The sequence below is a fragment of the Garra rufa genome, chromosome 9 (assembly GCF_049309525.1).
Source record: "Garra rufa chromosome 9, GarRuf1.0, whole genome shotgun sequence".
Classification (NCBI taxonomy): Eukaryota; Metazoa; Chordata; class Actinopteri; order Cypriniformes; family Cyprinidae; genus Garra; species Garra rufa.
The window spans coordinates 11,718,808-11,745,705 of NC_133369.1; the positions used below are offsets into that span (position 1 = coordinate 11,718,808).

Here is a 26,898-nt window from a genome sequence, read left to right on the forward strand (position 1 = left end):
GAATACGCCTTGAATGTGAAAGACAAGCAGCAAAATCCACATCGCTTCCAACTATCCAAGATAAAAACCCATCGGATGAGCAACGCAAAACCGAGCTTGTACAATGGAGGGCTGTTTTTGTGTCTGTCAGTAGTTGAACATTATTGAAAGGAGTAAGAACTTGGGGAGGGGTTGGGGAGAAGAGGGGGTGGGGAGACAGTGGGAGCCGAAATCATTTTCCCTCTCATATTGTGAGAACGCGTAGAATCGCATCTCTCCAAGTGGACGCGCGTCGGTTTGGTTCCAGAACCCGATTGCTTTGGCTGTGTCCGCGCAGCGTCCCTCCGTCCATCCGTCCTCCCGTCCGTGGCAATGGGACCATAAAGGAACAAATTCCATCGCACTGAAAAAAAAAATAGAAGTAAACAAATACGAGAACGACCGAGTGAAGACACCTCACAAAAGAAGAAGTGGACATGGAGACGCGCAGAGGAGATACGATATAACAGATTGGACAAAGCACATCCAGGATTTACTTCTCGACGTGAACACTTTTTGTTTCCAAAGGGTTTTTAGATTTTTTTCTTCTGCTAGATTGCTTTAGTTACACGCGAGCATGAGCCGAAAAGAGATGAGGTCGTGTTTGAGATGCTGGAGCGTGCCGATGCTCTCTGTCCTTCTGCTTGTCTTCTTGACACCGCTGTTTGCACATGGTAAGATTTTTTTTTCACATGCATATTAAATCAGCTCAATACCCATCAAACACGAGGTGGCATGACAGAACACCATCACAAAATGAGAATGTCGGTCAGTAGTGCAACCGCTGCTGGGTTTTGCTGCGCGTAAATCATGACTGCGCGCCGGCGGCTGCGGCTGCTGCTGCCGCCGCTGCTGATGTGCCTGGACCAGCGCCGTGGAAATGTAGGTTAAATGTCGAACTGGGAGATTTGGGGCTTCGTCCAAAATGCGCATCATTAATTAACCCACATTAAAAGGAAGGGAAACCACAGAAAACATCTGCAAGCAATTTGCAGCCTTTTTTGATATTAATGACCTTAAATAATGCGCTGATTCTGATTTCTGATTTCTCATTCCCCTCTTGTTGTTTTATCCAGTAGTAGTAGTAGTAGTAGTAGTAGAGGTGTAGAGTTACTCTACAGAGCAGCTGTTGTCACTATGGCAATGATGGAGGCGCACAAAGGCAGGATTAAACCGCGAAATAATTTATGCTCGGACATTCTCGCACAGCAAATCACTGTTTATGCGTGCAATTCAATTTTACGCACGGAACAAGAATCTCTTTATTGTTGCAATGGCTAGAGATTGTCGTTCTCCTCCTTCTAAGCCAATGAAGGATGGAGGACCAGCCCAAAGGGAGCGATGGTTTCCTTGACCAGTGGTGTGTTTAAAATTCCGATAGATCACTGAGCATTACAGCTGATCTCATTGACGCGTGTTGCTTTTATGTAAATGAGCATTAAATTCTTTGTGTAAATCTACATTGGTGCTTAGAGAGAATGTCTATTGTCTAGGTCCATATAGTTGGATGCTCAGTTTCGCCTAGCAACAGGACAGGGAAATATGATGTCTTGTTTTTTTGAATGGAGATATGCCAACGTGAAAATTGATGACAGTGTGCATATTTTACACGATAATTCCCAAAGCTGTCCTACATCAGCTGTACACCTTTGTTGAAGCTGCTGTGATGGCGACCACTGTAGTCTTGGTCTCAATCAGGTAAAAATGATGTCACCAGTGGCCATGCCCTTTGTTGGCTCCATGCATGCACCTGCTTTTGATTTTAGGTCGGTTGACTAATTCTAATGGGTTTTCAGAATTTCTAAAGCAATTTTTGTATTCCTTCGTTGACTAAATGGTAATTTGAGTAGATGTGCCACCGGTCACCATAGACAGCCTTTTCCAATCCATTAGGTCATTACTGGCACGGTATAACGTGCAGGAAAATTTGATTTGTCCAAGTAACTGATTTGATAATGTATTTGCTTTCAATGCTCTGTTCTGTATTTGCTGAATCGCCTTTTAATTGTCTCAAGAGTCCAATGGACACACTTGCCTTCTCTGTGCAGAGATCCAGCCGCTGGTAGAGAAAAAAAGGTGTTGCCCGCCACATCTTCTATTCGATCGAACCATATAGGCTTTGAGTGTGTCTCATGTTTTATTATACATAATGACTGCTCTGATGTCAACCAATGGAAAGCTCTTTTGATTTTAATACAATTTTATGATTAATTTTGATACATTTTGATACACTGACCCATGCATGATTAATATCTATATGTATGTGCCACCTGTTACTGTGCATTAATGCACAGTAACAGTAATCTCAGTTCCCTTGAGATGTAGAAGAGGATATTGAGATGCTTTATCCTTTAACACTGAAACTCTCTCTCTGAGGTAATGATGTTTGCTGCTGCCATCATATTTATCAGTCCCTACAAATGAAATCCACTCTTATGAATCTAGGCTATTATTCCCAAATGAGCATGATGTGCAGGTTTAGTTAAAATTTCAATGCAGTCCTGAGTACTGCCAATTAAACCTCACTGTTCTTTGTTCTAGGCGTATGATGTAATTTCCACAGGTTGCAGGTCGTCTTGTGGCAAATTGTGTGTTTATATCATGAAATATGGTTGTTGTGTGGATGCATTTGTGCATTATGAATTTGTATGGGTGTTTCTTTTCAGCTGCACTGTAGTCGAAAACAACAAATTAAGATTTAGATGGTTTTAGGTAAGTCTAATCAGATTTGCATTCATTCACAATCATTTGCTGCCAAAGAAAATCACTGGAGTCTATTTTCAAGGGTGGAAAAATTACATTACTTCTGATCAGATTCATTTATTTCAGCAATATTTTGAAGGCATGGGTTTACTGGGTCTTCATTGGCTTTTAATTAATGAATATAAAGCAACCAGAGGAAAGGGAGTGAGTTATAAAGATGTGGGCTGCTGCCATTTTGTGTTTCATCAGAAACTGATCACCCCACCCCTAATGTATCCACTGTGTGAATTCATACATGTAATGAAAAGACATCATTAGCTTATTTAATTAATTTAATCCAAGTAAAAAAATGACATGAGAGGATATAATTTTTTTTAAAACAGTGGTTGTGCAGATGATAGAACATTAAACAGATGTGTCAGGTTTTTTTTTTTTTGGCAAAGGCACATACTTATATTTTCTAGGTGTTTTTTTCTAGGTGAATTTGTGTGATGTGCATATATATATATATATATATATATATATATATTCGATGATGGTTTTTCGCACAGCGCCTTCGAGCTCCATCGTTGCATTTACTGCACAGTGAGGGCAAGCTGGTTCCCATGGCAACACATCCCTCCTCCATCCAACCACCTGTTGAGTACAGAAATGAAAAGATTTATGTGACGGGAGGTGGAAAGATGTCCAGTGGCAGCTGTCTGATTATGTCTCAAGGTCAAAAGATCTGACTGTTAATACCTGCATAATTAGTCAAGGTAAAATGTTACATGGAGGGATTGAGTCCTGTGATTTTACACAGAAAAACGATGGAGTTTCATAAAAGCATATTGAATAGAAGCGTTTTTGTGTTGACAACACTGATGAGATGGATTTTTTTCACTCTACATTTTGCACTCCATTGCATTCATTTATTCCCTATCTGTCTTTATTTATATTTTGCCTATGTTCCTTTCTGTCATTGCAAAGTTCTGGAGCGATGCAGTGATTAGGGCGCTTCATTCGGTGATTGATTATCAGATAATCAGTCACTTTTGCCATCAGCTCCTAGATGTACTGCTGGATGTAGAGGTTAAGGACAGTATTCCTTATTAAGATGCCTGTCTCTGTTGTCACAGGCGAGAACTGACGTCCTATTTACAAATTCATTAGCTTATTCTGGTCATTTTTATATTTTATAAATATTTGTTCAGGATGTTTCAATTGAATGTTATTTATGTAAAAAAGTTTATATATATATATATATATAAACCAATACTTTAATTCAACAAGGATACATTAAACTGATCAAATAAGACAGTAATAATATTTATAAATTTACAAAAAAATTTGAAATTATAAATAAATGTTGTTCTTTTGAAATTTAAATTCATCAAAGTATTCTAAAAAAAAAAAAAAAAATACACTACCAGTCAAAAGACATTAAAGATTTTTAATGTTTTTTAAAGAAGTCTCTGCTGATTTGCTGTTTTTTTTAACAGCAAATCAACATATTAGAATGATTTCTGAAGGATTGCATGACACTGAAGATTAAAGCAATGATGCTGAAATTTTAGCTTTGATCACAGGAATAAATTCAATTTTTAAAATATATTCAAATAGAAAAGAGTTACTTTAAATAGTAAAAATATTTTGATTTTTTTCTGTATTTTGGATCAAATAAATCAGGCTTTGTGAGTAGTTTTTTAAAAAAAAACATTAAAAATCTTACTGTTCAAAAACTTTTGACTTGTAGTGTATATTTTTGTTTTCAAAATATTAATTGTTTTCAACATTGATAATACAAAATGTTTCTTGAGCACAAAATCAGCATATTAGAATGATTTTTAAAGGATCATGTGACACTGAAGACTAAAGTAATTTGCCATCACAGGAATAAATTACACTTTAAATTGTAATAATATTTCACAATATTATTTTTTTACGTATTTCTGATCAAATAAGTGCACAAGTGTTGGTGAGCATAAACTTTTTTCAAGAACATTAAAAAAAACCTTGCCACCCCCAAACTTTCGAACAGTAGTATATTTTTAACTATTATATTTCTTTTTAATAAGCTTTCCAAATGTTAATAACACTTTATTTTATTCCGAAATAAATAATATTTCATATTTATGCTCAACCACTACTTTTCATGATCCAATCAATTCTTGACGCATGAAATTCTTAATAGCCCTGCACTAGATTTTTGTAACCAAATTGTGTAAGCAAAATTGGATGTAAATTGGAAATAAAATTAAATCGCACCTACTATAAGACATGATTATGATGATGACAGAAAAAAGTTAAATGAAGCTGTTGGTTGCATGGTTTTTCTGAGTTGTACCTCCCACAGTTCTTGCTCGGGCAGCCTGCCATCAGAAAAACCATCTGAGGTACAGACGATCTGCCAGTGCTCTTCGCTGTCCTCCCTTCACTGTCTGCAGAGCTCCACAAACAAAGAGCTTGGCCTCTCCCCAAAGTCATGCAACTAAGATCCCGTGGCCGTCGTTCCTCCCAGCCTGGCCACCAAACAACAAGCGGCAGCCCCCAAATTACCTCCTCCCCTCTGGGCTGCATTGGGGTGCCTGAGAGAAAAGGGGTAACTGAGTATTATGTAACAAGATTCGACCATCTGAGTGAAAAGGGGAAACACAAGGACCTTTTTGTGTCCGCTTTGCCTGGGGCCCCCGGTTCCTCGCTTCTGTACTGCGTCCCGTCTGGGAAGCGCATTACATACTACGGCGGGAGATCTTTGATAATGCCGTGGCTGTAAAGATCTGACCCAGATCTGGCTATTTAACCCACAAAATCTGCAAAACCAGCATTCCAGCTGGTGTCAAATGTTCTTATTTTTACAAAACAAATAGTCTTGACTCTTTGACCGGCTCTGCGTATTCTGTAAGAGGAAAAGCGTACGTGAAAATCCTGCTCTTAAGGTTACCGTCAAGTATCAATGACATATATTTGGAAATGATTGAAGGACACTGTGCATTAACTGTTCTCGCTTATCAAATTCAGACCTTCCACACCACAGTTTGGGTTTTTATCGTGAATTTAATCACTGGCTGCTTTATTCGTGAGTCACACTAAAACACCATTATATAATTTAGCAGATACACTAAACTGCAAACATGATTATGTTACTCGAATGAAAGCTTTATTACTTTGTGATGGCTGTGTTAATGGTGCAAAACACTTTTTTTCAACATACAGTAGAGATCATGTGTTTTAATTACACACCTGGTTTCTATCTAGTCAGATTGATCATGTCTTCTTGTATTAGTCATCCTGTTTTGTATTAAAATGAACATAGGATTTGTTTTTTTCTTTGTGCATTTAAATATAATAAAATAGAAAACAGCTATTTTAAATTGCAAAAATATTTAACTGTTTTAACTGTATTTTATTCAAACAATTACAACTTGAGGTTTCTAAATATCAAATTTCATTTGCTTTTTGTTTCTGTTCAGAGTCCAAACTGAAACACACAAAGTTTGAATATGTTTCCCTCATTTGTTGGATTGTGTTATATGTTTATGCCTCAATATTGATTTGACATCTGTGTTTGACAGGCATGTTAATCTTGCACGAATGCAAAGGCCAGTGTTACCACAAAGGAGCTGTATCAGATTCATCTCCGTCAGATTTGTCACATACATACTACATTAGTGAATCACGCTCGCTAATAAAATCCAGACCAAGCACATCTGGCCATTTTTGGGAACCTTTTTTCTGGGGAGCATCTCTGTGCCAAAGATCTTAGTCTCTACTGTCACGTGTTATGTCTCGGACTATACTTAATTTATTTCTTATCAGTCGCTGGTTTTGAAGTGAAAAGGCACAGATGTTCCTAAAATAAAAAATGTCTTGGCAATACAGAAGTAAATAAACTTTTCATCATCAGAGCAGTGAGATAATGGCACAGGAGAATCCATGCAAATCAACTATCTTTGGAAACAAAGGTCTTCAAAAAAAAAGAGAGACTGTGATGTAAGTTTGCTTAGACTTTTACTGCAGGGTTAAAACACACTGTTAGCTGAGCCCATATTGTTCATAAAATGCGCTATTGCCGTTCCGGTAATACACACAATTTCCTGTGTAGTGGACGCCGCAACATATTTTTGAGCTCTTAGTCCACAACTATAAAATCTTTGTTCATTGAAATATTTCCCAGTGGCTAAATGTCATGTTCGGAATTCATGAAAAAGAACATCATGATAATTAATTGTACTTGAAGCTGTATTGAGGTCTATGAGGCTGTTAGTCATTGAGGAAAAAATCTGCTTCTTTACTTAGTTTGGTCAGAGATGATCTTTTTAGCTGACTATTACACCATTGGGACTATCTATGTTATTAGTAGCATTTTTAGACCTTTTCTGAATTATTCCTTTGTTTATATTAGGGGTCGTCCAATTATCGGCTCTGCCAATTATCGGTGCCGATATTAAGCATTTTTATTAGGGATGTAACAATATCAAAATCTCACGATATGATAAAAATGCGATATGAAATCCACTTAACGTTTTTATTGAGATATTTAAAAAAAAAAAAAAAAAAAAAACAACAACGAAGAATTGGAAAAAAGTTAGATTTTAAAGGTAAATTATTCTATGTAATGTACTTTAAGAGTTAAAAATTAAGAGCTCCAACCCTTGTTGTTAACTAAGAAAACTTGAGTCAGAAACAAGTCAGTGAATTGACTTTTACGTAAACTTTAAAGGGGACCCAACCGTCTTTTTTGTGATATACTGTCTCAGTCTAAACTACATTCACACTGGTGTTTAATGAAGCCAAATTCTAATATAATAATAATAATAATAATAATAACAACAACAATGACAGTAATAGCCATATATTGTAAAACAATTGCACTGCAAAATAAATGAAAATAAATATTAGGTAAACTACAGTAGGTAAATTACAATACTTATTTTCTAATTTATACACTTAAAAGAGATATTTTGAATTTGGACTGCAATACCCATTTAAACTGCTAGTTGTCAGCAATTTATCCAGCACTTATAAGCTTTTATTTTGACGGAAACAGCAGTAAAACTTTTATTTTGACGGAAAACTACACTTTTTGCCCGGAAGACCTACTATTTCATATCGTTATGTGACCATGATAATATCACGATATTGATAATATCTTTACATCCCTTTTATGGTTATCAGTATCGGTCATTTTCAAAAACTAATTTGTAAAAACTAATTTAAAATAATTTAAAGACAGTTTTTGTCAAAGCCCTTGTTATTCTTGACATTTTTACACCAGACATATATTGGTTCAAAATATCAGTTATCTGTTTACTTGTTCTGTAATAATCGGTATTGGTATCGGCCCTGAGTTTATATTATTCCAAACAAAAAAAAAGTCTTTGTAAACTATCATTACTGCAAAAATGACTTCTTAGTGAATTTTTAGTGAAGTGTTTTTGACTGGCTTCCAGTCAAATATATATTGATCTTTTAAATATGATACAATATGTTTAGACTTGTTTTCATAGGTTTTATTTTGAATACTAAGTTTCAATATTTTGTACAGTGATCAAAATGTCATATATTCTCATCTCTGAAAGGCTTTTATTTCATTGTCACCATGCAAGCCCTGTTATTTTTCAACAACCCGCCATATAGTGGCATTTTTCACAGTCAACTCCATTGATAAAATCAAGTAACTCCTTACTTTTGTTTTCATTTAATATTTGGTTCACATTCTGGCTGTAAAATGTATGAAGACTGTGTTTACTTTAATGAAATTACAATGTTGTTGAATTAGACCTGATAAGAAGACACAAGATCATATAGGCTTTTCTGTTGGTCTGGTGGTGAGTCTTTTTAGCTAATTGTTACTCCGCTGGGAGCCTGTATGAATCTAGTCGTGACCCCTAATCCCTAATCCTGTTTTTGAGAACCATGTGCATTAGTTAAATAATTGCACCTAATCTCAAGGCTTGCTAAAGACGTTTTTAAAGATATTGGAAAACCTACCACTGAGAAGGAAATAAGCAAAGAGTTAAAAACTAATGGCTTTTTAAATGAATAAAGTGTTTTTCACTGATTTGTTGTTAATCTGCTCCTTTCAACAGGTAACTCTGTGGTGGGAAATGAAACTGAGGCTGATAGTGCCGTTAATGTGACCTCCCTGTCTACCAGGGATGAGGAGGAGAAGATAGAAGACCTGTCACAGTTCACCAGCTTGTCCAGCTCCGTAGACCCGACTCGCACCGGACGAAAATTTAGAGATGAAGAAGTTGGCAGTGGCATGCTGGAAGATGTCTTCTCGCCAACTCCTGAAACTCCAACCTCCAGTGAGGGAGCCGCGACCACTTTGGCAAGCCCAGAGATCAGCTCCGAGTCTGCTGAGACCGAACACTTGCTTCTCCATGAGCCTGTCAGTACCTCCGTCGTGAAGGAGCATTCCACCCCCTTCATGGAGGAACAGGACACGGAAGAGGAAACAAGGCAAGTGCCTACACTACCACCCTGGCAGGATGCTAAAGGAGACATGGAGACCACTGTGTTTGACCTTGACCATGAGACAACTCCCACAACCCCATCTCCAACTCATCCCCCTTCCACGCCCGACGTCACCGTAGATTTCTTTGACCACGGCTCCCGCCGCAAGGACCTTGGCCCGCCGTCTCATACCATGCACGAGCTTCAGGGCCGTGACCCCACCTCCTGGGCCATGCCTGACAACTACGACTACATGACGTCCTTCGACGAAACTGTGTCGCCCACCACCGAAGATTACTCCTATAGCAGCACTACTGAATCGTACGATGATGACATCTCCACTACCCCTCCTTCCAGACGCTTCCCTCCTCGACTGCCCTCCAACCCTGTTTTCACAATCCCCAAAGGAGCCACTGTGGGCTCAGGCCCCCGTGCTCCCCCTGGTGTGGTCGACTCAGTTAACGGCTCAGAGTGTCGGCAGGGCTTCGTCCGCACCAATGGCTCCTGCAAGTCCCCATGTGACCTGCAGCCCAACTACTGCTTCAACGGAGGCCAGTGCTACGTTATGGAAGGAGCTCAAATGTTCTGCAGGTAAGCGTTTAGAAGAATCAGGTTAAGAACCAGAGCAAGAATCACTAGTAAATGTGCTGTATGAACTTTTTGACTGTAGAAAACCATCAAAATGTCATAATATGTGACCCTGGACTACAAAACCAGTCATAAGTAGCATGGGTATATTTGTAGCAATAGCCAACAATACATTGTATGGGTCAAAATGATTAATTTTTCTTTAATGCCAAAAATGATTAGGATATTAAGTAAGGATCATGCTCCATAAAGATATTTTGTAAATTTCCTACAGTAAATATATCACAACTTAATTTTTGATTAGTAATATGCATTGCTAAGAACTTCATTTGGCCAACTTTAAAGGCGATTTTCTCAATATTTTGTTTTTTGTACCCCCAGATATCAGATGATGTATGAATGAGTTCGCGCAGGTTTATAAACGATTTACCTTACAAATAGATTGCATCACTTCCAGTATTTTGACACAGGCAAAATGCAATCGAGGATTTTTTTAAATCAAGTACTTGAATCAAGGAATTGTGACAGCCCTACTATTGAGTGTTCAAAATACGGAACTATGACAATTGCAGTGGACCAATCACAACAGAGTGGAGCATCTGACCAATCAGAGCAGAGTAGGCTCACTAAAAGGAAGGGTTTGGAGAGACTGAATCTTTGAACTGCTTCGAATTATTGTTTGAGAATCGCAAGAAAATTAGGTGTTATTCAATTTATTTTGAGAAAATGAAAGCATTGTTTGATCTTGCATGCATGTAAACCTATTGTAGGATACTGCTAAAACAATATTAGGAACCTTAAAAATGGCATTAAAAAAAATGGCGAATTCAATTCAAATTTAGACTCTTAAAGGGGAGCCAATCTGAATTCTGACACCCTAGTATTATAATGCCAGCTTTTGCATAAGCAAACACCACTGGTATTTTCTTTCGGGAATGTAGAAATGTAGTTCTAAATCAGAATGAAACAGGGGAACCTCCCGAAAAGATCAGCCCTCCCTCATGGCACATCTGGTCACGAAAGGAACTAAGGACTTGCACAAGGACAGGCCGAGCGCTGCGGAGCAGAAAGTACCACATGTTTTCCCAGATTCTTTATGAGGAAAGTTTATTAGGAAACTTCCCTCTCACTGCCAGATTATTTTGAGCACGATTGTTTTTGCCTAAAACATGTGACCCACATGCATACTAGTCCAGTCACACAACATTATGTTATGAGACCTGGTTTGTTTGTCGGAAAAATATTATTAAGATGTCCAATTTAGAAAAATGACAATAACATCAAGTAACTTTACTATCACTGCAAATGTATTTACCATGAAAGCATGGTGCTATAAAGAGGTCATCATGAGGATTATGTTTAAGCTGAAAATAAGTATGAAGAGATATGAAATTCAGCTTGTTGAAGGGTAGATTAGGTCAAAACGGGGGGAGGATGCTTGAGAGCTAAGCTCACTGCTTCCTGAAAAGCAACTACTAGATTTTTCTCATAAAAGTCACATATTGATCATATGTTTTGGGGATTTGGTCAGGTATTCCTGGGGTAAATTAAAATCCCATGGTTTCAGTTGCTCTCAGTACTGCAGACATGTGAAATTGAGTGTAATTCTCTCCCCACAATGTCCTCCTGACATCCGGAGGTTGTAATTCACGCCGTGATTAAGATCTGAGACCGTCCCCTTGCCGGCCAGTGACCATTAACAACTTATTCATGGTGATAAATCTCTCGCCCCTCCCTCTTTTTGGATTTGTGCAATGACCCTGACTGCAACCCCAACCTTTTTGTCAGCTCAGAGGTCATGGTTAGCAGTTAGAGTAAATCTCCGATGTACTTACATTGATTCTGATGTATTTCATTCCTAGAGGAACATTTTATTGCTCAGAGGTTGCTCTTTCACAGCTCATGAGAGTTATGCTTCACGTAAGGATTTTGTCTCAGATGTTTCACTTTTTAAATTTAAGATGGTTGCATGCAGAATGCAATGAGTATAGAGCTACAAATGTCAAAAGTTTACATACACCTTGCAGAATCTGCAAGATGTTAATTATTTGACCAAAATAAGAGGGATTATACAAAATACTATTTTATTTTTAGTTCTAACCTAAATAAGATATTTCACATAAAAGCCATTTACATATTGTCCACTTGAGGAAATAATAGTTGAATTGATAAAAATTGCCCTGTTCAAAAATTTGTTCAGTTAAAAAAAAGAATCATTCAGGTCACAAATTCTTTGGTTTTTCAGCAATTTTGTGTATTTGAACCCTTTCCAACAATGAATGTATGATTTTGAGATCACTGAGAATAACTGAGGGACTCATATGTAACTATTACAGAAGGTTCAAATGCTCACTGATGCTTCAGAAGGAAAAACAATCCATTAAGAGCCAGGGTGAAAACTTTTGAACAGAATGAGGATGTGTACATTTTTCTTATTCTGCCTAAATATCATATTTTTATTAAGTACTGCCCTTCAGCAGCTACAGAAGATTCTTACATGTTTCCCAGAACACACAATAAGTTAAATTTACCCTTATCTTCAAATTCAGATAGTTTTGATCCCCTGGCTCCTGATGCATTGTGTTTCCTTTTGCAGCATCAGTGAGCGTTTGAACCTTCTGTAATAGTCCCTCAGTTGTCCTCAGTGTGAAAAGATGAACCTCAGAATCATACAGTCATTGTTGGAAAGGGTTCAAATACACAAAAATGCTGAAAAAACAAAGAATTTGTGATACCTGAAGGATTTTTCTGAAGAACAGCAGGCTTTTTAACTGTTCAGGACAAACAAGAAACTCATAAACAACTATCACTAAAAAAACACACAGCTGTGGATCATTGCTAAATAAAAAATAATGTATTTTCTATGATCCCTCCTATTTTGGTAAACCAAGTTAATATATATAAAATTAATCTGGATGGAATACATCATTTGATTTTGTGAGAATTTGATAAACATTTAAGTACATTCTTAAAAATAAAGATTCCAAAAGGTTTTACTATAAAGAATGTTTTGTGGAAGGTTCATCATGGCACCATAGACGCCAATAAAGAACCTTTATTTTTAAGAGTGTACATATTGAAACCTCTGATTTTTGATTGATGAAAGAGTACAGTTTTGAAAGATCAGCAAACGTAGATCTCCATTTGCTCTCTGTTCAATCTCATTTCTGTCCAGGAGAAACAACTGTTTCTGCCTGCCAGTTCTGCTAAAATAAAAATCTTTTTTTCTCCCTTTTCCCCGTTAAAATCATACCGTTGGTAACATAATATGAGCAGTCCGTGCTCAAAGTAAATGATCCTGCTGAAAACGTACTCCCAGATACTCCTCTCACCTAGTCATCATAATTACCAGAGTAATTTATATCATCTCTATTCACTCTGAATTAGAGCATCAGCTAAATGCCTTCAAATATGATTTTTCTGAGCCTCACTCTGAGTTCCTCCCTATGCTCATGTACTTGCATTGTAAACAGACGCTTGCCCTACAAGTAACCCCCCCTTTGGGAGCGGTTACCCTTACCGACTCCCCAAAACAGGCCTAGTCAAAGTGGGTCAGTGGAGCTCTGGGCAGCTGTGTCCCATGTTGGCTTTGTTTATATGAAGCACTGATTTATTCACCACTGCAATCTTATTAGAAGATGAATGCTAATGGCTCAGACATCTTTTCAGCGCTCCGTCTTTCACCCTCCCCTGCGCACACACCTCTCTTTTACTGATCTGTTGAGAGGTTTCTGTAAGTATGTGCGGACGCATGACAGCTGGGCTTTCATTTCAGTTAGAAAACATGTTTTTAACTGTGATTAGATTCAGTAAAACTTTTTGTTAACATCCCAGAGGACCTTTATGCTTAAAGGTTGCTCATTTACAGTTGAAGTCGAAAGTTTACATACATCTTGCAGAATCTGCAAAATGTTAATTTTTTGACCAAAATATAAGGAATCATACCAAAATGCATGTTATTTTTTTAATTATTACTGACCTGAATAAGATATTTCACGTAAACAATGTTTAAAAATTACTCTTGTTCAAAAGTTTTCATACACTTGATTCTTAATACTGCGTTGTTACCTGAAACACAATGCATTAAAAGCCAGGGGGCGAAAACCTTTGGAATTTAATGATCAGGGTAAATTTAACTTATTTTGTCTTCTGGAAAAACATATAAGTATATTTTATAGTTTCTGAAAGGCAGCACTAAATGAAAAAATATGATATTTAGTCAAAATATAAGTAAAAAATGTAGGCTACACAACATTCTGTTCAAAAGTTTTCACCCCCGGCTCTTAATGCATCGTTTTTCCTTCTGGAGCATCAGTGAGCATTTGAACCTTCTGTAATAGTTGTATATAGTTGCAAAACCATACAGTCATTGTTGGAAAGGGTTCAAATACACAAAAATGCTGAAACTGTTTGGACCAAACAAGGGACTCATGCACATCTATCACAATATATATATATATATATATATATATATATATATATATATATATATATATATATATCTTATTCAGGTCACTAAATAAAAAAATAACATGCATTTTGTATGATCCCTCTTATTTTGGTAAAATAATTACCATTTTGCAGATTCTGCAAGGTGTATGTAAACTTTTGACTTTAACTGTATATATAAAAATAGTTCAAAGATTGTTTAAAGATACAATACATTAAATTTCTGGTTTTAAATCCCGTCTTTGGGCAAGTGCACGGATGAGCTGCAATGATTCAGTGAGGTTTCGAAAGTGTAAGACGAAGGTGAGACAGTAGGAAGCCGGAGTCAAAAAACTGCCGCCTACGTCTCCTCAACTGTCTCATTCATATATTTCAGCTCATTTTCCTTTTTTTTTTTTTTTGCTGTCTAGAAGAAACAACTGAGATGTTAAAGATATTTCAGATGCGATTTTCCTTCCTGTGGGATGTTAGTCATCCACAGGAGGACATGGAAAACAAATTCAGAGAGAGTTCAGAGAGATATGTGGAGTTTAGAGAGAAAAGAACAAGTGTGAGTCAGACTTCTGCTCAGTGTGCCAGCATGGAAACCGATTAAGGCAAGTCAGGCTAGACAAAAAGTGTGTTTTTGTTTGAGATAATGTAATAGTCGAGTTAAATCTGTTTACTGTTTGCCTCAGTTTTTCTCATGACTGTTTGTGTCGCAAAAGTTTGTTGCAGTCTCATTTAAAGCTCCCATACTAGACCTGTGGCACAGAGGGCATGTAGTCTTTAATCTTTAAAAAAAAAAACTCTTCGGGGAATGTTTGCTAACTACAAACTACTCAAAATGTAAAGTTAAACTACAGTCCAGCTACTTTTTTGAAAATGTTGTTAGTGCAGTATGTTAGAAACTATAACTTTAGCTAACAATTTACTTTACATTATTACTGTAAGTAGCTACACTACCAGTCAAACATTTTGGAACAGTAAGATTTTTAAGTACAGCAAAAACAGTAAAAATTTTAAATATTTTTACTATTTTAAATAACTTTCATTACTTTACATAACTAATCATTACTCCAATCTTCAGTGTCACATGATCCTTCAGAAATAATTTTAATATGCTAATTTGCTGTTCAAGAATAATAATATTATTATCAATATTTAAAACAGTTGAGTACATTTTTTTAGGATTCTCTGATGAATAGAAAGATCCAAAGATTAGCATTTATCTGAAATAAAAATTGATCAAAAGTGATGATGAAGACATTTATAATATTATAAAAGATTTCTATTTCAGATAAATGCTGTTCTTCTGAATTTTCTATTCAGCAAAGAAATCTGAAAAAATTCTACTCAGCTGTTTTCAACATAAAATAATAATACAAGATTTTTGAGCAGCAACAATTCAGCTTTGAAATCACAGGAATAAATCACATTTTAAAATATATTCAAATAGAAAACAGCTATTTTAAATAATAAAAATATTTCAAAATTTGGATCAAATAAATGCAGGCTTGGTGAGCAGAAAAAAAACAATCTTACTGTTCAAAAACTTTTAACTGGTAGTGTGCTTTTGTTTCATTAATCAACAATTAATTTAATAGTTGAATAGTGTATATTTTTCCTCAGGTTTGATTGTTTGAAGTTTGTCATCATAATGAGGATCCTGGTTGTTTTGTTGCCAGAAAAATACTCCTGTTTGTTAAATCGTATAATTTGCTCATTTAGATTTTGAAGATCAGCAAACGCTTTGTTTTCTAGATAGATAGAATGATGTTGTGACAGACACAGCGGGACCTGATTAAAGATTGGTCCTAATCCAGTCCTGATCCGTCTCAGTCACTGGGTTATTGGTGGTCTCTGAGTAATAGCGTTCTCCATCTGGGAATCACCCTTAGACTACCCCAGGGATCAACCACAGCCTTTGCAAGCCCAGTCAAGTGAATATTTCAAGCATTTGGCAGAACCGAATGATGTGCCATAACCCTGGTGAATTGGTTTTTTTTTTGTTTTCAGGAATTGAGGAGTGATGAGTGTGGCAGCTCTGGTAAACCACATGTTTAGAGTTAATGAAGGGTTGCTGCTCATGGTGTGGCTGTGTTTAGCATGACAAGCTGTACTGACATTTAATTAAGAGGCAGTGCAGCGCCAAGCTTTAGAAAATCTCTCCAGAGGCCGTTTTGCATGATATTGCTGATATTTGTTTAAGGTGCCTATACAGTCAAAACTAGCTCAGATGGAACATTTTGTTGAATATTAATATTCAAGATGCATTTTGAGGCTGTCAAGTCAAATTTGCTTATACAGCGCTTTTACCAATACGCATAGTTTCAAAGCAGATTTATGAAAAATCATGATTTTGATGTTTATAAAATCTTAATATCTTTATGCCTTTATGCGTCACATTTAGCAGATTAGAGCTGGGCAATAATATAGTTCAAATTTCGCAATTATACACGCAGTTATGATATGCTATGTAGTATATATCACCCTAAGTATACTGTATGTATGCAAATAAAGTTGGACATACTTATATATCCAACTTTTTATTAAATTACATTTTAAAATATATTAAAATAGAAAACAGTTATTTTAAATAGTAAAAATGTTTCAAACTTGTACTGTTTTTGCTGTAAATCAGATCAAATAAATGCTTGGTGAGCAGAAAATAGTTCTTAAAAAACATTAAAAATCGTACTGTTCAAAAACGTTTGATGGGTAGTGTAGTATTTCATATACTCTATCATCCAAAGATTTGGAATAATTAGAATTTTTTTCATGTTTTCAAATATATAGATAAATCAGTAATATTGTGAAATATTATTGCAATTTCAAATAACTTTTTAAAAAATGTATGCTTTAAAATGTAATTTATTCCTGTGACGATAATGATTTCTGAAGGATCATGTGACTGGAGTAATAATGCTGAAAATTCAGCTTTGATCAAAGGAATAAATGACATTTTAAAATACATTCAATCAGAAAACCGTTATTTTAAATATGAAACATTTTTCAATTTGTGTTCCAAAGATAAATGAAGGTCTTACAGGTTTGGAACGACATGAGGGTGTGTAATTAATGACAGAATATTTAGTTTTGGCTGAACTATCCCTTTAAATGTTCATCTATCATAATACATTTATTTGCATAATTTTTGATGTTTTTGCAACATTTTATAACGTAAATTGTGTAAAACAACCCTTATGCATATTTTGTCAACAAAGAAGGTGACATTTTTATTACAAAATCTTTTGGAAAGAGGAAGACATAGCAGAGCGGAGAGAGAGAGAAGTGTTGAAATGGAGGAGAACAGAGGGGAGGTTTGGTCTTAAGAGAGATATTAGTGATGGAATGACATGTCATCACTACATCTGTTTCAACTACTGCTTGCTACTGCTCAGCTGGGGCTGTTTGGCATCCATCCATCTCAGCACTCCATGCAACACACACACACACACGGACACACAAACACTGTCTTAGCCGGACCATCTGTCCACACGGCAGCTTCATAAAATCTCCATATTTATACACAGAGATTAACGGTACAAATTCAACCCTCATCTAGCTTAGACCAACATTTTCCAGGTGCGCATGCTGCTTAACAATGCTCTTTCAAAGTAAGACCAAATTGTGCTTGGTTAAAAGGATAGTTCACTTATATATAAAAATTTATCTTGTAAAAATGATTTTATGAAATTGTATATAATTGTCATATAAAGCTGACTGATAATATAGTGATATAGTTGACTTTTCATACAAAATGTATCCATATATATTCCATTTTGCATAAATAGGATGTACTATAACCTATTTATGTCACAGTTCTGTCTGTTTATGTCTTTGGTTTCACCCATTGTCTCCCCCTGTTGATTCTGTGTGATTTGGTTTTTCCCTCGTCAGCCCTGATCACCGTCACCTGTGTCTAATGATTAGTGTGTCTTTATAAGTCTGTCTGTTTCTTGAGTTCAATGTCGGTCGTTAAATGTTTGTGAATTGTGTGTGGATTATCTTGCCTGTTCCTGAGTGTCCCAGCCTGTTCATCTGAAGATTATATTAAATATTAATGTTTATTGTTTACCTCGTCTCTCGTCTCGTCCATCCAGCACGTATCGTTACAGGAACGACCGACCGAAAAAGTTTATCCGGCACTTTCCCCTGCGTTTATTTTCCGTCTTTTTCCCTCAGTGTTTTGTTTTTTATTGTTTGATCGATTATGGACCCTACTGTTCGTCTCATCCTCCTGAGGCAGGAGGAACGCTCTCTTGAGGACCATACACGTGAGTTCATCTCCCTGGCAGAACATTCCCACTTCCCGGATAGCAGCCTATGCATCTACTACCACCTGGGACTGAATTCCACCACCAAGGCGCTGCTATCCGGGGAGGGTCCTCAAGAGAGCCTGCCGGACTACATCGAGTGGGTGTTGGCGTCCTGCCAATCTTCCATCTTCCTGGACTGTCGGCGTCATCGAGGAGGACGTCAGCCCCACTCACGACCCAGAACCCAGCCAAACATCACCCCGACATGCGGAGTTACAGCCTGAGCCCACCGCAGATGGAGTGCCAGAGCCGAGAGCGACAGAGCCTGACCCATCTGACCAGGTGCGAGAGCCGGCATCAACATCCGTGACGGTGGATTGTCACGTGGAGCAAGAGAGGGGGCGACAGAGAGCCCTGCCCACTGCACCACCGCTGAGGGTGAGCTTGGATCTAATTCTGGGGATTTAATAGACTTCTTCTCGGATCTTGCCCAAGATAACTCATGTGACTTAATAGACTTTTTCTCTGAGCCACTGACCTGCATAGACTTCCCTCCCACCCGCCCTCGTCTGTCTGAATCTGCCTGGTCCCCGCTGGTTCCGCCCAGCCGTCCTGAGTTCCCGCTGGTTCCGCCCAGCCGTCCTGAGTTCCCGCTGGTTCCGCCCAGCCGTCCTGAGTTCCCGCTGGTTCCGCCCAGCCGTCCTGAGTTCCCGCTGGTTCCGCCCAGCCGTCCTGAGTTCCCGCTGGTTCCGCCCAGCAGTCCTGAGTTCCCGCTGGTCCCGCCCAGCCGCCCCAAGTCTCCCAGGTCAGCAGTCAGTCCCCCAGCTCACCCTCAGCCCACCACCTGTGCAGTGGGCTCGCCGCGGGACTGCCAGCTTCCATCGGCGTCTCGGCTGGAGGATTCCTCAGCTCCGCCTCCAGCCTCCGAGTCCTGGACTCCGCCTCGGCCCTTCGACCCCGCGGTTCCACCACGGCTCTCGACGCCCTCCTCTTCACCGTCGCCCGTCGATCCACCAGCTCCACCGGGCTCCATCGTCTTTCCGGCTCCGCCCTGGTCAGTCGTCACCCCATCGGCTCCTCAGGACTCTGCTCCTCCGGCTGTGCCTCGTCGCGCCGTCCCACCGGCTCCTTGGGACTCCTCCTTCCTGCGAGCACAGCCTCCATCTCCCCGGCGCTCCGGCTCCGCCTCCGCCTCGGGCGCCAGAGCCTGCTCCACCTTGGCCCTCCGGATCCTCGGCGTCACCCCGGATCATCGGCTCTCCATCTTCGCCTCGGGCTCCGCCTCTGTCGGTCGGCCCCATGGAGTCGGCACGCCTTCGTCCACCATGGTTCCTCCCTCCGTCGGCTCCACAGTGGGCCGTCATCATGGCTGCGGTCTGGGTCGGTTCCTCCTGCCTTATGCCCCACCCATGTCCTCCCTGGCTCCTCCCTCCGTCGTCGCCCCTCTGGACTGTCTGGTTTGTCACATGGACTTTTGTTCTGGTCCTCCTCCGGGGGTTGCGTCCTCCGCCGGAACCCCCTCCTTCATTGACTCTGGTATCCTGGTTTTTCCGCCCCTCTCGTTTTTTCTTTTTTCCACAGCGCGAGGACGCGCCTTTCCGGAGGGGGGCGTAATGTCACAGTTCTGTCTGTTTATGTCTTTGGTTTCGCCCATTGTCTCCCCCTGTTGATTCTGTGTGATTTGGTTTTTCCCTCGTCAGCCCTGATCACCGTCACCTGTGTCTAATGATTAGTGTGTCTTTATAAGTCTGTCTGTTTCTTGAGTTCAATGTCGGTCGTTAAATGTTTGTGAATTGTGTGTGGATTATCTTGCCTGTTCCTGAGTGTCCCAGCCTGTTCATCTGAAGATTATATTAAATATTAATGTTTATTGTTTACCTCGTCTCTCGTCTCGTCCATCCAGCACGTATCGTTACAATTTAATACTTTTAATATATTGCTGAGCAATAATGTACTTTACTATTTTTGATAGTATAACAATCAATCTGCTTAACATGTATGCAGTCGGGTAAGGCTGTATATAGTTTTTATATACAGCAGTATATATAGCTGTAATTCGTTTTTAAAGGTGCCATAGAATGCATTGAGAGAATATTTAAAATTGTCCTCTGATATCTACATACTGTACATAGAAGGTATATGACATAGGAAAGGGCAAAAAATCTCCAGAAATGGTTTTACAGGTCCATTTACAACCCTAGGATTTGCCCCTAGAATGAAATGCTCTGTTATTGGCTTATTTGGAAGCTTCATGAATATTAATGAGCTCTGCTCTGATTGGATGTTTCACAAAGCTGACTGGTCTCTATAGCTGGCACATGGATAAAAATATACATTTATTTAGGAGCTCTAGCCGCTTTTAATATGCGGTTTGTTGAATCTGCCGTTTTGAATCGCGGACATTTTAGTCTGTTTACTGTGATCCATGTGCTCTGTGTAAAGTTATAATGCAGAGGGAATGCTTCTTACCACACAAGTTGAGCTGCTTCTCAGCGATACTCAGGGTTCTGTAAATCATTCACCATCATCAGAGCAGTCATCTCTTTGTTTATGTGGTAAGTGAAATCCTATGTATTGCAATGTAACAGGCTAGCGCTAGCATTAAGCTAACTGTGTCCCTTCTGTGGCTTGCCTTGTTTAAACGATGATTGGGCTATGCAAATGTTGGAGGCGTAACTATTAACGATCTCGGCTGTAACACCGACTGTTTCGTAACAGTCGGTGTTATGTTGGAATTGACCTATTTTTCGGTGGTCTTTTGCAAACACTAGATTTATATAAGAAGTAGGAAACGATGGTGTTTGAGACTTATGGTATGTCATGTCCATGTACTGAACTGTTATTATTTAACTATGCCAAGGTACATTCAGTTTTCCATTCTATGGCACCTTTAAGAGTTATTCATTTGTTATCTATGGAAGCCCATTTCTGCCACTGAATAAAAAAATAAAAGAAGGTAATTGTGACGTACTGTCTCACAATTCTGCCTTTCTTCTCACAATTTTTAAGTCACAGTTATGGGATATAAACTCGCAATTGCGAAAAATAAAGACCTTTATTCCTGCAATTTTGAGTTTATATGTCACATTTCTTTCTCTTAATTGTGAGTTTTATCTTGAAATTCAGATTTCTTTTCTCACAATTGTGAGATTAACTTGCAGTTGCTACTCTTGCAAGTATGGAAGAAGTATGGAAGAAAAAGTATGGAAGCCCATTTCTGACACTAAATATAAAAAAATAAAGAATGTAATTGCTACTTTTTATCTCCCAATTTTGACTTTTTTTTCTCAGAATCGCAACTAAAACTCGCAGTTTGGACTGAAAAGTCAGACTTTATAACACGCAGTTGTGATTTATGTCAGAATTGTGAGATTCTGAGAAAATTACTTTTTTCTCTTCAAAATCGGACATTATAACTCGCAATTAGTTTATATCGCACAATTCTGTGAAAAAAATTAAGAATTGCTAGATATAACCTTACAATTCAGACTTTTTTTCACAGAAACACGCAATATAAACTCATAATTTTTACTTTTTATCTCAGAATTGCGAATAAAACTCACAATTCAGACTTTTTTCTCAGAATCTCGTGATATAAACTCACAATTTTTCTCTCTCAGGATTGCGATTAAAACTCACAATTCTGACTTTTTTTCTTAGAATTGCGAATAAAACTCACAATTCAGACTTTTTTCTCAGAATCGCGTGATAGAAACTAAAAAAAAATTCTCAGAATTACGATTAAAACTCACAATTCTGACTTTTTTTCCTCAGAATTGCGATTAAACTCACAATTCTGACTTTTTTTCCTCAGAATCGCGTGATATAAACTCACAATTCTGACTTTTTTTCTTAGAATCGCATGATATAAACTCACAATTATGACTTTTTTTCTTAGAATTGCGAATAAAACACAATTCAGACTTTTTTTCTCAGAATCACGTGATAAAAACTCAATTTTATTTCTCAGAATTACGATTAAAACTCACAATTCTGACTTTTTTTCCTCAGAATTGCGATTAAATTCAAAATTCTGACTTTTTTTCCTCAGAATCACGTGATATAAACTCACAATTCTGACTTTTTCCCCACAGAATCGCATGATATAAACTCACAATTCTGACTTTTTTCCCACAGAATCGCATGATATAAACTCACAATTCTGACTTTTTTCCCCTTAGAATCGTGTGATATAAACTCACAGTTCTGACTTTTTTCTCTGAATCGTGATAAATACTCACAATTCTGACTTTTTTTTCAGAATTGCAATTAAAACTCACAATTCTGACTTTTTTTCTTAGAATTGCGAATAAAACTCACAATTCAGACTTTTTTCTCAGAATCGCGTGATAAAAACTAAAAAAAATTCTCAGAATTACAATTAAAACTCACAATTCTGACTTTTTTTCCTCAGAATTGCGATTAAACTCACAATTCTGACTTTTTTTCCTCAGAATCGCGTGATATAAACTCACAATTCTGCCTTTTTTTTAGAATCGCATGATATAAACTCACAATTATGACTTTTTTTCTTAGAATTGCGAATAAAACTCACAATTCAGACTTTTTTTTCTCAGAATCACGTGATAAAAACTCAATTTTTTTTCTCAGAATTACGATTAAAACTCACAATTCTGACTTTTTTTCCTCAGAATCACGATATAAACTCACAATTCTGACTTTTTTCCCACAGAATCGCATGATATAAACTCACAATTCTGACTTTTTTCCCACAGAATCGCATGATATAAACTCACAATTCTGACTTTTTTCCCCTTAGAATCGTGTGATATAAACTCACAGTTCTGACTTTTTTCTCTGAATCGTGATAAATACTCACAATTCTGACTTTTTTTTCAGAATTGCAATTAAAACTCACGATTTTGACTTTTTTTTTCTTACAATCGGGTGATATAAACTCACAGTTCTGACTTTTTTCTCTGAATCGTGATATATACTCATAATTGCTTATTTGTAACTATTTGTACAAATTTCTGAGTGAGCAATTTCTAAATGAAACTTGTTTCTACTCCAGTTGTTATGTCTCTTATGTTGTTCCAAACCTCTAAGACTTTCTTTCTTCTGTCCAAACAACAATGGAGCCTATTGACTTTCATTGTATAGATGAAAATGTTTTTCTAAACATCTTTTGTTCTCCACAGAAGAAAGTCAGTCACAACATTAGAGTGAGTAAATGATGACAGAAGTTTCATTTTTGGCTGAACTATCCCTTTAACCTAGTTAGGTATCCTTATGGCTTTTACTTTGTAGCCTGGTCTGTGTTTCTGAAATCAGACACACAAACTCACTTAGCCTGTCAGTTGCAGTCATATCATGTTCTTTATGCTTTATAGAATTGAGCTTTTATTTAGTTTTATTGCACATAATTTTAATTTTGGGTAAACGGGTTCATTGCTTACAGCTTACAAGCAATCAATATGACTGATTGCATTACATTTTTGACTACTGATGTGGTCCAAAGGTTTTGCAGCTAGAAACATGAGATAAATAGGAACATAAGAATGCAAGACAGAAAGAAAGAAAGAAAGATCTTGACTAAAAGCCCTTGAAAAGTGGGTTGGGTTGGAAAATGGGCAAGAGAATGGGTGTAGAATGTAATTTAGATAGCATGCAAAGTTTTGCAGAAGAAACAAACACGATTAAGAGAGTGTTGAGATCTGGGAGGGTGGATGAGAAACAGCTGAGGGGCTGAATAGACAGGCTGCTTTATACAGCCCACTGTAAGGATGCATTTAAATGCACGATCACATCAACACACCCGTCACCTCTCCCTCCTGGGATTGAATGCCCTCGGTGGCGCCGCGCCAACCCTGTTCTCCTTCGTCTCGCTCAGGGTTGGCGCAGGCACAAAGGGGCATACAGGATGCTGTAGTGAAAAGGAGTGAAACCTCAGACCCCCCTCCTGTGACCACCAAGACTGTGAATGAAGACGACTTCCTTTCACTATAGACATTTACATTTGAGTGTGTGGATGTGGTTAAGTGAGAGAGAAGAGCCCTGGGTTGAAGTCTTTGCAGATCATTCGTGTCTGATTGCTTGCAAATGTTTCAGTTATCATCAGATTTGTGGTTTATTATACATCTGTTTTTCTTCAGTCGAGTTCTTGCCTTCTCCGGTTATTTGTAGCTGTCTTTCTCATGATTATCTGCATGATGACCCCACATTAAGGCTTTTTATAGGGCTTGCACAAGGTGCATTTCACACTTAACGTGATTTGGACAAGTAGGACATGTTCTTGGAGCAACATCAACAATGGCATGAACCATTCAGACTTTCAGTTTTTCAATGTATAATTTATACATTTTATCAGTCTGTTAAATTAAAAATGTAATTAACATATTCCATTGTTTATAATAGAAAATAATTTAGAATTTATAATAATTTACTTTAAAATTCAAAATGTTGATATTATTTATATTTATATATAATAAAAATATAATATAATAAAAAAATTATTTATAGTAGAAAATAATTGATTGATATTCAGAATGTTTTGATTATACATAGAAATTATTATTTTATCAAATATTATATTAGAATATATATATATATATACACACACACACACACACACACACATTTTATTTTAAATGTTTTCTAATGAAACCTTAATTTATATTTAACTTAAATGTAATTAAAATATAACATTTTTTTTTACATTTATGTATCTTAAAATGTAAAATGTGTGTTAAAAAATAATATTATATTAATATTATAAGTTTGTATTATAAAAATATTTAAAATAAAATTATATATATATATATATATATATATATATATCTCATTAAAAAGTATTATGTTTTATTAATTAAAAATAAAACCTTAATATTATTCATTTTATATATAAAAATATTTATTTTAAATATTTACATTTTTTAAATAATATTTAAAGTATAGTATATGCATATATATATTTATTTTATTTATATATATATTTAATTTATATACATACATACATATATGTATAAAATATTTGATTTATTGATTATTTTAAATTTTATTTTAAATGTTTTGTAAAACCTTCAGATTATATATATATATACATATATATATATATATATATATATATATATATATATATATATAGGTTTTAATTTTTATAATGTAATAAAAATGTAAAATATAAATAATAAATAAATAAAATAATATATATAAATAATAATATGTAAAATAAATCTGAAGGTTTTATTATAAAAAATATTTAAAATAAAAGTATATATATATATATATATATATATATATATATATATATATATATATATATATATGTGTGTGTGTGTGTGTATATATATGCATATATGTGTGTGTGTTTATAATTTTTACTAAATATTTAGTTTTATTATTTTAAATAAAAAGATAATATTATTCATTTTTGTATTAAAAATATTTATTTTTAAATATTTAAAAAAAATTAAATAATATTTAAGATATACTATATGTGTGTTACAATATTCGCAGTGATATTATATTATTTTAAAATATATAAAATAATATTACAAAACATGTAACATTTTTATTCTAATATAATTTGTTTGCTGGTCTGTCCTCAAACCTACTCTTTGTTATGTGCGCAAAATGGAGGAGAAAGAGTTTAGGGAGCTGATGGAGAGGATGCAGATTTCCATGTGCTTTTATCCCTGACAAAACCCAGATGCAAACCCCTGCGTTCTGCAACCTTTTTTGGTAGCAGCATTTTCATACACACTTAAATATAATATTGTGACATCAGATTGCCTTATTGGATTTTCAAGGCAAATGCCACTGAGTTTTAATATGACAAATCCTGACAGTCTTTGAAGTTAGTTCAGTGACTTTTCTTCAGGGACAAGTTCAGAGCCGGTGTTAAATCCAGTCTAATGCAGTACAGAAGAAACTTAAAGGCAGTGGACTTGTCATCCACCCAGGTGTCTGCAAAAATGAATGGTAAAAATGCTGAAGGCGGTGAATTTTAACTCGCCCTTGGTGTAGGAGATGCACTGAGCCCCCATGAATAATTCATATGGAACCAGAGAGACTACATGTGGAATCAAAGCACATTTTTGGGAAGCCAATAATGATTAAAATAGTGTGTCTTCTGTGTGTCTTAATATGGTGTGTTTAAAGTGTGGCTCATTTAAAAAATGAGTGTGTGTTGGAGTGATATTGTCTGCTAAACGAATCCCAGTAAGAGCCGTGTTGCTCCAGGCTGTTTTCATTGGAGAAGAAGCGGATAAATTGGCTCCGCACTGGCCCCTAAAACCTGCTGGTCTTGAACCAGGAACTGCTAACATCAGAGGCCAATGTCAGGGATAATATCGGCAAAGAGTAATCCAGAATAAAAATTTCCTGATAATATTCTCACCCTAATGTCATCCAAGATGTTCATGTCTTTCTTTCTTCAGTCAAAAAGGTTTTTGAGAAAAACATTCCAGGATTTTTTTCCAGGATATATGGGAGC

The 26,898-nt window shown here is 36.7% G+C and overlaps 1 protein-coding gene across 7 annotated transcripts in view; it reads left to right on the forward strand.

Annotated features, from left to right (window-relative positions):
- Positions 1–201: 201 nt before the first annotated feature.
- cspg5a (chondroitin sulfate proteoglycan 5a) overlaps positions 202–26,898 on the forward strand; it is a 47,170-nt gene continuing 20,473 nt past the window's right edge. For all 7 annotated transcript variants that reach the window (XM_073847263.1, XM_073847265.1, XM_073847266.1 and 4 more), the window contains exons 1-2: positions 202–692; positions 8,793–9,753. In XM_073847263.1, the coding sequence (XP_073703364.1) occupies positions 596–692; positions 8,793–9,753 (1,058 nt within the window). In that variant the 5' untranslated portion in view covers positions 202–595. The remainder of the gene's footprint in view (positions 693–8,792; positions 9,754–26,898) is intronic.